Raw genomic sequence first — 15,654 nt, forward strand, 5'->3', positions numbered from 1 at the left:
AAACAAAAATTTAAAAAACCCCACAAAGTAAAAAAACAAACAAACAACCAAAATGTCTTCAGAAATAGCCAGTTGTCCTCTAGGAGGCAAAATTATCCCTGATTGAGAACCACTGCACTACAGCATGTGTGCAAGTTGAAATGTATGGTGTCTAGGAGATTAGTAATAAAAATGTGCGATTTCACTCCTTTTGTTGGCTGAAACCTCAAGGAGGATGTAATTTGTGATCTGATGAAAGCTGCTTTTGTGGTTTACTCAACTGCACATTTAATTAACCAACCTACGACTCAGTGGTTAATGATTATCTGCATTTTGGAAACATCCAGAAATGACTGAGACAAGTCAAGTCTATAAGAAAAGCAAAGGTTGTGAATGAAAGATTGCTTGTCAGCTCTGACAGTGATCAGTTAGATTTTCCTCTATCAACTGACCCATTTCCTGATTTATTACCATTGACAACACATGGAAATATGCATGCAAGTTAAAAATAGGAGATTCCTTCCTAGAAAATTAATGATGCTACATACATATAAACAGTTCCTTTTTATTAATAATAAACAGAGATAGTTGCAAATGGTAAGGAAAAAGGGCCTTTAAATATTACATTTTATTTGGATTTTCCCCTGCATAATGGAAATATTAGAGAACCACAGAAATGAGATAAGGGAAAACATGAGGTCATCTTGCCTCTTGCCCATTCTCAAGAGCTACACTGTTCTGTGTTCCCCTCCTCCACCCCCAGTTCAGAGTCTCATTTTAATAATATAGGATACTCCTCATGTTTCTCCCCTGGAGAGGAACTCAACAGATAAGCAGTCGGTATAATTTAGTGGTATCATAATCTTCAAAAGATGACTTCTTTAGTGGCACTATGTTGGTTGCATAGAAATTAAAACTTCTAGCAAAGTCTGCATCAGACATTGGTGATCCACGGTCACCACAAGCACAATACACATCATATCTTCAATAGCTTCACACAATTATATAATTTAATAGAGTGCATTTGTGGGATCTTGACTTTTAGTGGTTGTTTCTTGCAGCTGTTGGGTACTCCTAATCCAGAGAATACTGTGTAAGATAAATATCTTAAGGATATACAAATATCCTTCTACTTTATGTTTACCTACCTTGGAATCAATGCTTAAATTTTGTTTTTCATAACATCCAGGATTTTTTTTAATGGTAAATGATAAAAACAATTACTATTAATTGAATAACTTATATAACCATGCATTATTTAGGTACTGAACATAAAATGTTTTATGCAATCTTTGTCGTTCTACCAGATATACAAGTCTATTTACACATGAGAAAACTGAGGCTCAGAGAGGTTAAGTACCTTGTCCAAAGTCTCACAGCTTCTGAAAGGCAGGGTCCTGATTCAGCACACAGTTCAAGTGTAACACCACAGCTCATACTGTTTAAACAGTCACAGAATATGAGGTCTTCTCTGAGAGTTTGTGTCAGGAAAATTGTACTTGCTTGGATTCTTTAAAACAGAGCCCATCTATTGTGCAATAGCCAGAGGGCTACATCTACGAAAAAAACAAAAATCAATCATAATGAAACACTCAGAAGTCTGAGGACCTAGCGTGCCCAGGGAGTGGACTAGATCAGCTTGAGAAGTTTTGTTACATGTGGAGAAATAGCCCAAGTGCTCTGTGCAGTGACAAAGATTAAATCACATCTTTCTTAAGCCAGGGAGATTTTAGAAAGGCGGACTCCTTATGGGAAATTCCCGAAATGCAAATGGGGGTGGGGTTTCCGTATTTGTTCTCTGCTGTCCTTGCTATAGGCTGTCAAGGGGAGAGGGTTGGTCGGCAGGGGTAGTCTAACATAAAAGCATGGAAAATGCAAGCGTAGAGTATGAAAAAAATGTAGCCCCAGCTAAAGAAAGCAAACTCAAACCCAAACCCAAACCTCAAACAGGTGGTGAGAAAGAATTTTTACTAACAATTGAAAACGCAACAGCCAACACTGGACTTCAGGCTGTGAGCACACTGGACTTCAGGCTGTGAGCGTTCAGGCTGATTAATTGAGGTCAAGGTGGTGATGGAAATACCAGCTGGGGAGCATTTTGCAGAAAGATAAATTTGTCCCTCTTTTTCTCTGCAAGACAGCAGGGAGGTGTGTGTTTGGAGCTAAATTAATTTGATTTACATCATGCCATGGTAACTTCTGTTCTCTCTCCCTGCTGTCAGATATCTTAGCTGGCTTCCCCGCCACCCCCTTCCTTCACCTCCCACACATTTCATAACACGAGGAGAAAGCACGGGTTGGCTTCGGGCAGAATTTAGAAATGGAATAACTTTGATTATTCTGCATCCAGCGCTGTTCTCTCCTCTCCCTTTCCCTTCTTTCTTGAGGGAGAGAAGTTGTAAACCTGAGCATAAGTGTGACGTATTTTTATAATGTGCTTAATGGCACAAACTGCTTGACAATCAGAACTTGTTCCTTGTAGCAAAACCTGTCAGCTCACCTATCCTCCTCCTGTGTTTCTTCAACAACACTAATACTAGAAAATGAAGTTATGGCCTAGGATCCCGTTAGGACTTTTTTTTTTCGTGCTTTTTCTGGCTATGTAGCTTTCAGGCTCCGGGGGCCGGGCTGGTGGGCGCCTCCTCCGGGACCCTCAAGGTGGAGCTGGGCCCGGAGTCTGGCTTAGCCTAGCCGCCTGCGTCGCCTGCGCCGCCGGGACCCCTCCTGGCCCGTCGTCCCTCTCCCCTGCCAGCCAGGCGCTCTCGGCCGGGCTGGATAAGGTTACGCGGTGGCTTCCTTGGACGGAGGAAGGGAGGCGGGTCCGAGCCCGCGCCCCGGCCCGCGGGGGAGTTGCCGCAGTTGGCAGCTCGGCCCGAGGGGCCACATCCGGGCTGCGGGTCGGCGCGTGCGGGCGGCGGAGCGCAACCCCGGGCCCGGCCCGCCATGGCGTGGGAGAGGCTACCGGGGAGGGGCTGCGGTGCCCTGCACCGCTGTCTGCTCGGCGCTGCTCTGCTGCTCGGCCTGCGGCTCTGCGCGGAGCTGCGGCGCGCCGGGGCCCAGCCTCCGGCCCGCAGCGGCCTGCCGGGCCCGGCCCCCCGACCGCCCGAGCCGCCCCTGCCGCCCGCGCCGGCCCAGCGGCGCGGCGCCAGCCGGAGGCAGGTGACCTACGTGCGCAGCGGGCACCGAGCGCCGCCGCGGGGCGGCGGGAGCGGGACGCAGGAGCCGGGCTGCTGCTCTCCGCGCGGGCGTCCCCGCCGTAAGGTCAGTTGCAAAAGATGCAGTCTTGGGTCTTAGACCCGGCTCCCCCTCCCGGTCCTCGCTACAGAGCCCTCATTCAATATTCAACCAGTATTTGCTGAGCGCCCACTGTGTGCCAGGCCCCTTGCTATGCGGGCATCCAGGAGGGAAGGACCAAGCCCTGCTCTCAAGGAGCTTACATTTTAGGGAGGGAGGGCGTGAGCGATGGACAAGGCAAGGAAAAGAAAGGAGTTGTGGTTTTGTTGATGTTTTGTGCTTCTCCCCGTTTTCTCCTTGAGGCCTGGACAAAGCTGAGTGGGTATCCACTGTGAATTGCTTTTCCATTCTACCTTCATCGCGGTGATGAAGATTCACTTAGCCGAATTTTCCTTGAATTCCACCGCAGACTTTGGCAGGGTGTTGGGTGCGGGGTGAGAAGTCGAGTTCCCAGCACCACTTAATGGGGAGTTAATTGGAACTTGGAGGACTGTAGTAATAACCCGGGTTTTTCTTACAACACCAACAGTGTTGGTCTCCCTCGCTCATTAACTTCTTGGCTCACACATTGAGTAGTTATCTTATTCAATTTTAACCTCTGATTGTTAAGCCTCTGGCTTCCTATCCACCTCTTGGAGCTCCGTAATTTACTTGGTACTTGGGAGTGAAAAGATTAAGAACTGCAGGTATGAGCTTGCCTGGTCTTTATACCCATCAACCCTAACAACGTCCTTTGCCTTGCTTTCCCTCTTTTCTTATAAACAGCCCCCCTGCATCCCTCCAGCTTCCCCACCACCCCACTGTTGGGGAGAGAGAAAAACTCTTCCTTGGACTCTGCTGCTTCCTTTAACTTCTACCTTACTTTTCAATATCATGTCCACCAATTTCTTCTACTGTTTTCCTTTCCCTCACTTCCTCTTCAAGCCTTGCCCTCTGTCTTTCCACACCACTGCTGTCCCTGTCTACGCCATCAGTGTTATCTTCCTGGATAAACTCAGATATATATATATATATATATATATATCTGAAACCTCATTTCCTATGTAAAGTCCTAATTTGCTTTTATAGAAGAATGTAGTCACTTCTTTCTTCATGCTCCTAACGCACTTTCCATGATGCCATGTTTTTCTAAAGGCTTTTCAGCACTCTTTTGCCAAGTGCTTACCAGGTCCCCAGTGCTGCATCAGGCGCTGGGGGCACAATATGAGCTCAGAGTCTAGTTGGGGAGGCACACAGCACAGACATCCAGTACTGTGACCAGTGCTATACTTAAGGTCTTGAACTCTGCCTGGGGAGTCAAGAAAGGCTAACCCGGAGGGGACCTTTGACCTAGGATTTGATGTTTCTTAGGAGTTCAGGTTCTTTTGTCCCTCTGGATGTCCTCAAATGTTCCATCCTTGGCACCCTCAATCCCACCTTGCACTTGCCCTTTCACATCTGCTTTCAGCCTCTGTTGTTTCTGTTTCACCTGTTCAAGAATCATTCTTAAATGATTAGTCTTAGTCTCCACTTCAGATGACAGAATCGATAACTGGAGCCTGTCCTACAAATGGAAAGGTTTGAAATGCATAGACTCAGAGGGCTACTGGAGAGGAAGTTCAAATCCACCTCCTTTAGGAGGCTGCTGTAGTAATTCCTGCAGGAGATAGTGGTGGCTTAGATAGGATGGTTGAAGTGGAGGTGTGAGAAGTGGTCCAATATTGGATATATTTTGCAGGAAGATGAGAAAGGAGTAGGTTTTTTTTTGTTTGTTTAGTTTTGTGTTTTCGGGGGAGTGGATGGAAATCAGGAGTTTTGTTTTAAACATCTTGAGTTTGAGATATCCTTTGGACATCCATGTGGAAATGTCAATTAGGCAGTTGGACATATGAGTCTGGAGGTGGAGGAAATGTCCAGGCTGAAGATAGAGGTGTGGGAGTCCTCAGGGTACAAGTGGTCCTTTTAAAGCCATGAGACTGCAGGAGATCATCTGGGCAGTGAGGGTGGATAACAAAGACAGAGATCTGAGTCTGAGCCCTGGGGCTCAGTTTTATTAAAATTAAATTTTAAAAAAAGAAATATTCATATGGCTGATTCACTTCGCTGTACAGTAGAAAGTAACACAACATTGTAAAACAACTATACTCCTCCCGCCCAAAAAAGGAAATATTTGCATCGAACCTTACATGTTGTAAGCATTCAATAATGGTAGCTTTAATTTTCACTAATCTGTCCCAAGTCTTTAGCCTCAGCCATTTGCTAAATGTCATTTTTTATAACCTATTTACATTCCTTTGGTTTACGCTGATTCTTTTACCCCCATCCTTTTTTCCTATGATTCATGCCCTTTCCACCCTTGAACATTCAGGTCAAGGATCGTGGCCTGGAAACCTTTACTCATCATTCCTACTTCCTTGCTGATCTTTGCCAGTTTGGGAGACAACAGAAGTGCATTCTGATTTGTGAGTTGCTTTGTACGTGTTTTGACCTAATAATCTATTTCAGATTGAATGTTTTGTCTGCACAGTTGTTTGTGATGGAAAGGATCACATTTCCCAAAGTGACCCTTAGTAAATGCTTACTCCCAAGACACCAATAAGTAAAAAAAATAAGAATCTTATTATTTCAACCTATTATGTATAACTCTAAATGTCTTTGGTTAAAAATATATAAGAAAGAATTGAGTGAAAATAGCAATTAAAAATTACTATTTTTAAAGTATTATTTTAGTTTTTAGTCTCTTAAAGAAAAAAATTTCCCTGGATTTTCTTTTCCCTAGCTACTTAGTTATTTATTTTCTTATTTTCAAGGTATACATTCTAACGTTCCCAAATTCCTAGATAGTGGAAATCTTGAATTTATTTCATTTTTCCATTATTTCACAGTTGAATTAAAATGTTCCTCAAAACTGGAAAGACCAGTTACCTAATCTGTTCTCCCACTTCTGGGAACAGAGTGCAATGTCCCTTATGTCTCGGGAAACAAGTCTTGTTCCTTTTTAGCCTCCCATCAAGACAAGGTGTAATATAAACTGAATGCACAGTTAAATAATTGATATAATTAAAGTTTGGAAGTTATGTGTTAAACTCCTTGGATCCTATTTTATTTAAATTTTGTTTGTTGAGGATAATGATAAATAATGTTATTTAGGTTCTTGGTTACTTTGCCGTAGGCACCTACCAGATAGGTGAAGGAGAAAAAGTTCCATTCTATTTTGAGGATGGCTTTCTGGGTGGATGAGAACCTGCATGAAATAATTGGGTTGCTGAGTGTTTCTTGTCAATGTGCTTCCTTTGCAGGTGTTACAGGCACAAAAACTTAGCAATTATATTGCCACTTTAATCATAGCTTATGCTTCTCTCAAAGAAAATAATCTATTATAAAAAAGAGAAGTGAAGTGTAGTCCTCATATAATTCTTTTCCTCTTTTCTCATCCCCTTCTTTCACCAAGCTAAGAAAGAAAGAAATAGCTCTAAATAGCAAATCCTCTTTCACATCAGGGGTTCTAATCTTACAGCATTATGAATTGAGGGCAAATGAGACATGATGGATAAATACTGTCCTATGTGATTAGGACTCCCCTGGAACCCATATAATTTTGTATATTACAGAGGCTTTAAGCCTACAAATATCACTATAATTCTATTTCATTCCTTTCCTTTCTCTCTGTTTTCTGTGTTTCTTTATGGTTTTTCTTAAACAGACGTTTACTATGATTACATGGGTAAAGTTCTTCTGGGGGGTGTTAATAGAGGACTGATGATGGTCTTCATGATTTATGCTTTTTTCTACAATCTTGGGTAGATGCTTCTCTTACACGTTGGCAATCCACCTAAAAGACAGCAGCAAAATATATGGCTCATATGCACAGGAGAAGTACTGTTGACAAAATAATTAATCAGTGGTCTATGTAAGAAAGAAATGGAAAATTTTATTTGAGCCAAATTGAGGATTATAACCCAGGAGACAGTCTCTCAGAGAGCTCTGAGAACTGTTCCAAAGAGGTAAAGGGAGAGACCAGTATATAAGTGATTTTAGAGAAGGGCTAAGTGCAATCAAGCACACAACTTGGTGGAGGGTTACTATTATTCGTAAGGAACAGATATCTTAGTTAATTGTTTTAGTGCTTTTCTAAATATGGGAAGATGAAAGAAACTGTGTTCATGACTTTTCTCCTGAAAATATCTATCTGAAGGCCTATTCTGCCAGTTTTCTCAGAGCACAGTGCCTCATCCTGATTTTGCCCAGAATTCCTTTCTCAGGGTGTATTGTAGGTCAGTGACTGCAGTGGCTAATGACTTGATTCTTGTAGAACTAGATGGTGGGCAACATACTTTATTTTACAATCCCCTCCCTTTTGGTCTTAATTTTGACCAAGGTTTGGGAGGCATTTCGTGATCGATTTGTCTCACAGCACTAGGAATGCGCATTCCCAGGTCAGTCAAGGATTTCATTGATAGGCTATTCAACATGCTATTACTAGACTAGGCCCTGTTAACAATAGTCAAAAGCCTCTGGACCACCTGTCTTACTAATCTGTTATAGTCTAGGAAATGCTTGCCTGTTGTTGCTTTTTCTTATATCTAGAGTTACACTATTACAATCTTTGATCTTATAGGACTATATATTTGGTCAATCGTTTCAAGTTGCCTAATCATCATTAATTTTATTGGAGGCTCCATCATACATTTGGCAGTACAAGAAGCAATTATCTTGTAAAATAGGCAGAATACAAGTAATATAGCTGGTGACATTAATAAGGTCCTAAGTAAGTATTTAAGCTAAGAATTTCCATTAGTTGAGGCCCAATATCTCCCCAGGTCATCTGACCCAGTCTGTTCTGTACCAGTTGCTATCTTTTAGGGAAATGATATATTAACATTGTACATAAAGTTCACCAAAGAGTCTGCATGTATAAGGTGAGTGGTGGGTCATCGTGACCTTTTACAGGATTGAGAAAGGAAGTTTAACTTCTAAGGAATTACATGGCTGGCTCCAGAAGAAGAAAAATTGATCTTTATGGTTAAGCGGGTATTTCTGCCATTGGGGTGGTCTGGTTAATGCATAGTGCAGATGCACAATGCACGCTGGAAGGAAGGGAGGAGGTCCAAACAGGCAGAGAAAAGAATCTTATGTTTAAATTTTTCTCGTATTGCCTTAAAATATGAATTTTGTTTCATCAGTAGTCATACAGGAGCCAAGCTTCCTGAAGAAAGTTTCTTCTCTCTTATCAGATGTATTTTGCTTGACATTTAATATGTGGGGTAGAAAAGTGACTTCTGAGTCACAGGCCTACAGAACCCAGCAATGTGCTGGCTTGGTTTGTTAGTTACAGATCCTTTGGAACAACATGTCAGGGGAAAAAAAGTGCTGTTTCCTCTTCTCCTGAAAAACCATATGGCAAAAGTTAGTCTTTCTTCATCACTTCCTGTTATCCTCTTAGTTTTCTAATTCCATGATTGTCATCAAGAAGAAGGAGGAAAAATGGCATAGTATGCCCCTTGATATATCCAACTGCCTTAAACATTATTATTCTTTACAAAATACTTGAAGGTAGGTTTGAATTGCTTGTAAAATATGGCCCAGCAGTAGTTTCCAGCTACTTAGGTTTCTGCTGTATCCCTACACTCCTGTCCTTCAAGAACAACATTCATTAATCCTCTCACATTGTCCTCAGGAGGCAAAGCATTTTCATTTTAAACAGTCGTTTAGGGTAATTGAATGTGCTCCAGCAATATGTGGGTGTGAAAAAGCAGTTGCTTAGTTTCGCAAAGAAAAGCATGTTCTGATGAAAACTTTGATGTGCGGTGGGTGGAGCATAGGCTTCTGCACTCCTTCCAAACCCTGCAGTTCCTCAGAGAGCATTCTGTGGGCAAAGAAACTGCTAATGGAGGCCCCACTGTTTTCAACAATTGGTGGTGGAGATTTTAGGTTTTTTTGTGTGCAATTTGTCCAGTTCATTTTCTCCAAGGAACAGAAAGCCTTATTGGTTTTCTCGAATTGGATTTCATTTTTGGTCTGTGAAGAGAATCAGAGCTGTGTAGTTAAACTGGAGACTGTTAAGAGTGGTAGACATTTGATTTTTTTCCATCTGTGTTATGACACCTTTGGAGTCCTTATAAGGAGTTTGGCTCTTTATTCTGTGATTCATAGGAAGTAACAGGTACCTGCTTCATTTACCATGAGACACTAGCGTTGATAAGCTTCTCTTAAAAGCAGCCCTTGAGTCCTCTTAGATACCTCACATCAATCCCATTAATGACCTGTAGAGTTTTCTGCTAAAACAGGGTGGGAAAATTTGCTGTCTAAGAAGCATTTTTATCCTGCTCAAATGATTGAAACAAAATTGAGTTTTAGCCTTCTAGTCTAGAACCATATGTAATTTAAACTAATAGCAAGGTGGCTTGTTAGTTTATGGCTCAAGGAGGTATATTGGACCCGCGAAGAATTTTGTTTGAGCCACACGGTGTTTTTAAGTATCTAAACATAAATATCTTCAGATATGGCATATAGTGTCCAGTGGAGTCCAGTTCAGCACTGTCTCCCTTTATATTATCTGTCTGATCTGTGAAGGCATTTGAAGTTTCAACCTCTGAGCCAGATGTCAAAATTTGCAATTGTCCAGATGAATGGATAAAGAAGATGTGGAACATATATTCAATGGAATATTACTCAGCCATAAAAAGAAGTGAAAGTGAGTTATTTGCAGGGAGGTGGATGGACCTAGAGACTGTCATACAGAGTGAAGTAAGTCAGAAAAAGAAAAACAAATACCGTATGCTAACACATATATATGGAATCTAAAAAAAAAAAAAAGGTTCTGAAGAACCTAGGGGCAGGACAGGAATAAAGACGCAAACGTAGAGAATGGACTTGAGGACTTGGGGAGGGGGAAGGGTAAGCTGGGACGAAGTGAGAGAGTGGCATGGACATATATACACTACCAGATGTAAAATAGCTAGTGGGAAGCAGCCGCATAGCACAGGGAGATCAGCTCGGTGCTTTGTGACCACCTAGAGGGGTGGGGTAGGGAGGGTGGGAGGGAGACGCAAGAGGGAGGAGATACGGGGATATATGTATATGTATAGCTGATTCACCTTGTTATAAAGCAGAAACTAACACACCATTGTAAAGCAATTAAATTCCAATAAAGATGTAAAAAAAAATTAAATTAAAACTATTATTTAAAAAAAAAATTGCAATTGTTTTTCCTAAAAAGTGACAAGCGAGGTTAATGCTGCTAAGCTCAATGGTAGCATGGCACATAAATACTAGATACACAGAAGCTGAAGGTCCTTTTAAGTCATTCCTTGTCAAGAGAGTTGAGTTACCTAAGGGTAGAGTTGGCTATTGGGGAGAGTAAGATTATAGGGGAGTGTACTTAGTTAATACAATATTCTTTTGGTTATAAACAAGAAAGATGGACTCTGGCCTAGCTTAAGCAAAAAAGCAAAAAAAAAAAAAAAAGAATTAAATAAATGTATTGAAACTTGGGAATTTACCACTGAATTGGAGGAAGAGTTAAATGATCATGCTGTTGAGGAGAGAAAGAATAGGTTACTCTAGAATTCCCAGCTTTCCTTGGGCTTCTCCCTCCAGGGCCACCACAATAAGACTCACCTCCCTCAACTCCTGGGCTTGGTCTCTTAGATACTCACCTTGGGTCAGCCAGCGCTAACCACAGGCCACAAATATAGCCCAGCAGCCCCCGTCCCTGTGCAGGGAGCCATTCTTAGAGAAAGGAGAAACTTTCTGAGCACCTAGAAATAGAGTGTAGGTCTTTTTTTAAAAAAATAATCTCAGAGCTTAGCCTCTGTGCCTCTGTGTGTGTGTATTTCTTTATTGGTTAACTGTTTCTCTATTTAAAACTGTTAAAGATAACCTTACTTCCAGGTAGCACTCAGCAATAAGTTGGTACCTTGTGCATACTTCTTATTTTTTATTCAGTTTGGTATATATACACAAGATCTATACTTATGCAATATATATATATTTTTTTGGCCGTGCCACGCGGCATGTGGGATCTTAGTTCCCCAACCAGGGATCAAACCCGTGCCCCCTGCATTGTAAGCACAGAGTCTTAACCACTGGACAACCAGGTCTCAAACCCGCGCCCCCTGCATTGTAAGCACAGAGTCTTAACCACTGGACCACCAGGGAAGTCCCTTCTTTTCAAGTAAAACGTTATTTGTGAGGACTTTTGTGGAGAAGGTAAATATAATCAATATTCAGCCCGTGATCCCCATTACGGTTCTCAAACCAAAGTTAGAGTTTTATGTTCTTTGATTTTTTGTCTGTCAGTTCAGAAAGTTACTTTGCAAAAAAGATCTGAAAAATTCTTCAGAGCGTCTGAATATTTATAACCCTTTTTGCAACTGGTTAGTTTGGGATTCTTTAACATATGATTACTTCTGTATCAGGACTCTCTAGGTTGCAAGTGACAGAACCCAACTGAAACTAGTAAAAACAGGGATTCATTGGAAGGGTGCTAGGGTAGAACTGAAGAAAGAGCTGCAGAAACCAGGACAGCTCTCGGAACTTGATTATGGACTAAAATGAGTATTGAATACGTTAGTTATCTGTATCACCCATTACCAAAGATGTAATGGGTGTTTATCATTCTTTTTGGCCACACCTTTGAATTCCCTTCCTGTGTTTGAGGAATTCTCCACCTTTCTAAGAAAAAGGTAAAAATTAAATTTCCTTGGCCCTAAAGGTCATTCTTGTGACCTAGGCTTCACCATTCACATACACCTGCATGAGAGTTTGGATTGTGCTTCAGAGATTTGAAGAAACAAGCTTCAGCACAAGGATCACAGAGCTCCAGGTTCTAGCAGAGGCATCAGTGCCTAGGGTGGTGAAATGAGCCGTGGTGTCTGTGCCCAGTGGTGGGGTAGTGCGGTCTACACTGGTGTCCACGGTGGTGTTCCTCCTGCCCTTGAGATTCTGTAAGCTAATAAATCTTTAATTCCTTTTCTACTTAACTAGCCAGAGTTAAGAGTTTCTGTTGTTTACAACCAAGAACCTTGGCAGATCAGTAAATTAGAGTTGGCAGTTTGGAAGGTTACAACTGTAGCTTTCCCTCTTCAATTTTGCTTGCTCTATTTAATTCAGATTTTGGAGCATGATGATTGGGGTCCAAGTGAACTATGGGCTAAGGGACCTTTCCCTGACAAGATAATAACATTTAGCACCAGATACTAAATCATACACATCTGCTGACTTATCACTAGAAACACCAAGCCCTTTTTCACGGCACCATTTGTCTAGGGTATCGGGCAGGGGAGGCCAGTTTATGCTGTGATCACAAACAACCCTCAAATCTCAGGGCTCTTACCAACAAAGGTTTGTTTCTTGCTTCTGCTGCGTATCCATTGCTGGTTGGCAGGAGTGGGGTGCTGCTCTATGCTGTCTTCATCCTCTCTCTGGACCCCAGTCTGGAACATTGCCTGTCGCCTCGGCAGAGCGGTGAGTGCTCTGGAGAGTCTTGCGTGGCATTGTTAAATGCCCTTGGCCAAAAGCCAGATATAACACTCCTGCTCACAATCCAATGACCAGAGCTGTTTGCTGGGCCTTCCCAGTGCAGGAGGCCAGAGATCTGCCATGTGCTCAGAAGTCAGAGGCAGGAACTGTTTGGTGAGCAGCACTTACGGTCACCACACTATAGTAACACTTCAATCATCCGTATCTAAATGGACATCGTCTAGGTCATGTTTCATGCTTGCCATTTCCAGTGCCTCGCTGAATCTGCACATTTGGCAGTATTGAATAAAGCATGCGAGGCTCTTTTCAGGGGACGTAGATCTAAAATGAAGCAGACATCTGAATTTAGCAGAACAGTGAAATAAAACGAGACGCGATTTACATCTTATAAACAGTGCTGTGGCATGTCCTGGAGTTTGTTAAGTACAGTGATTCTCGTTGACATGTTTATGTTAGATTCTTTGTGCAGAGCAATGATGGGATGATGGTCTGCAGTTCTGGGGAGAAAAAGGGCAAGTTATTTGAATAAATAAAGCCATGAGTGTAAATGAACTGAAGGCCTCTGGTGAGATGAATCAAACTCCATGTTTAAATGCATCTTCATGGCGATCGCTTACTCATTTTTAGTTAGAGCAAGCTGAAGGACTTCCAAGCCTGTTTTCAGAATCTGGCCACAAATCAGAAACAGTATTCATGTTGTATAGTGTTGGCTATTGCACACAATGACAACAGTATTTTTAGTTTATTTTTCATCTACTTTGAGTGGAGCACAACAAATCAGTTAAAAATCCTAATTAGCAAAACACATGCCCATTGAGTGCAGAAGGATTCAGTCACATGTGGAAGGAGGCCTCTTCTTTCAGCAATTTTTGGGGTAGAATATAGAGAAGCCAAGTAACACGTGAGATCCTAGGAGACTTATTTACTTGTATTTGCAAATGTCATGAAAACACTTCATTATGATGCATCCTCACCTCTAAGATGGGCTCGTAATTTTACACTTGAGGTCAGAAGTTTAAATTCTGCTCCCCTACTTACTGGATGTGGACACGTGGCATACCCTGTCTGAACTTTAGTTTCCTCCTCTGTAAAAATGTAGTAGTACTTAACTCATGAAGGTTAAAGGAGAGTGAGTAGGTGAAAACACCTGACCTATGGAAATAGTCCTGTAAATGAAGGTTCTCTGTTCAGCCTCGTATTGCTGGCTGTGACACTAGCCCCTGAATCTCAAAAAGGTATAGGCACGTGTGTCTGTGTGGTATAAAGCACAGTATTCATTGGAATTTTTAATACTTCTTTTATTATTCTTGAAATTTAAAGCATATATAATATGCTGAGCCATCAGAGGTACTGGAATTTTTTTAATCTGAAATAAAAGCTAAAGTAAATATTAAATTTTTGTCAGCATTTTTATTATAAACTTATTCCTCATGTAACTCACTTATTATAAAATTGTTAAGACTTACTTTTTCATGTCAGTTTGTGATTTTTTTCTCTTAAATCCAATTACAAATATCTTTTACAACATTGCTCTGTTAAATAATTTTGGTCCATGTTAGGGTTGACTGTATAAAATGTGTTTCCAAGCTTTCGAAATACAATTTTCACTCAAAAGAATGTTTACAAATCTCCTATTAACTGCCACTTACTGTAACTCTGCTGCTTCTTTAGTTCAGGAGGGGCCACTGGAGTAATTGTGGGTTAAAGAGCTAATCGCTAAACTGTTTTTCTGGTTCTGTCTTCCACATTGTAGTCTAATAATTAAGTGCATATTATTCTACTTGGTACTTTGTATCCATTTTAAAGACAAACTCAATTTAACCAACACAATAAAGTAAATCTAAGTGCTGACCCTGCATGTGGTATTCTGCAGACTGTAAGGGCTTCAAGATGGTTACAGTTTAAGAATGGGGTGGGGAGTATGAGTGTGTTTCATGTTTGGTAATTGCAATCATTGTTGCTTTTGTTGTGGTCATCCATTTACAGTGCTTGGTGTCAGTTTATTTATCTCTTGTAAAAATAAAGTACAGTGTGTGTGTGTGTGTGGGGAAAAAAAAGAGTGGGGTGGGAGGGGGCCACTGTGCTAGTATTCTTTCACTTAATTCTCACAAAAAATCTGCGAGGTAGGAATTGTCCTTATTTTTCAGATGAGGGAGCTGAGGCTAGAGACATTAATAAATGTGAGTAAGACATAGCTAAAAGGGATGGGATGAAGGTTTAAACTCACAATCCATGACTCTTTCAGTTTGCCCAATGAAATGGGCAGCTAACAACCAAGTCTCACATAAAATAGATCATTTACCAGCTGAAAATTAAAATCTTCATGTAAACAAAAGACACCACAGAGTTAAAAGGCAAGTCATAGGCTGGGAGAGGATATCTGCAATGCATATCACGAATAAAGGATTAATATTCCAAAGTTTAAAAAAAACCCAACAAAACAATAAGAAAAAAAGATAAACAACTGAACAGTAGAACAAACAGGGCATTAACTAGGAGTTAACAGAAGAGGAAACCTGGAAGACTTATATATATATAACACATATATAACTATCAAATAGCAATATAATATAATTATAATATGGATAGAGAGAGTGTGAGTACAGAGAGATGATAAATCCTACCAATAAGCAGAAGAAGCAAATCAAAACACAATGGGATTATATTTCACCCCCAGCCGTATTGGAACAGTGCAAAATGTCTGATAAAACAGATTGATAAGAATGTTGAGGAAAAGGAACTCCTTACTAAACTACTTTATCCAAAGTAGCTCCCTATCGCAGTTGCTCTTCTAATACCTTCTCTTATTTTCTCTATGGCATTCCCACTCTCTGATATTTTTTCCTTCTCTAATTCTTGTTTGCAGTCTCATCCCCTATGAAAGTAGGGGGCTCATCTGTTCTGCTCACCACTCTATCCCCAGAAACGATGATAGCATCAGCACAAAGCAGGTGCTTAGTAAGCAGGGCTAAAAAACGG

The 15,654-nt window shown here is 41.2% G+C and overlaps 1 protein-coding gene across 2 annotated transcripts in view; it reads left to right on the forward strand.

Annotated features, from left to right (window-relative positions):
* The first annotated feature begins 2,922 nt into the window (after positions 1-2,922).
* Positions 2,923-15,654, forward strand: part of METTL24 (methyltransferase like 24) — a 117,256-nt gene continuing 104,524 nt past the window's right edge. Inside the window, exon 1 of one of the 2 annotated variants that reach the window (XM_068551014.1) lies at positions 2,923-3,240. In XM_068551014.1, the coding sequence (XP_068407115.1) occupies positions 2,923-3,240 (318 nt within the window). Of the gene's footprint in view, positions 3,241-5,572; positions 5,655-15,654 lie in introns of those variants that run through there. The other variant, XM_068551015.1, reaches the window with a different exon arrangement.

The sequence above is a fragment of the Eschrichtius robustus genome, chromosome 9 (assembly GCF_028021215.1).
Source record: "Eschrichtius robustus isolate mEscRob2 chromosome 9, mEscRob2.pri, whole genome shotgun sequence".
NCBI classification, from domain to species: Eukaryota; Metazoa; Chordata; class Mammalia; order Artiodactyla; family Eschrichtiidae; genus Eschrichtius; species Eschrichtius robustus.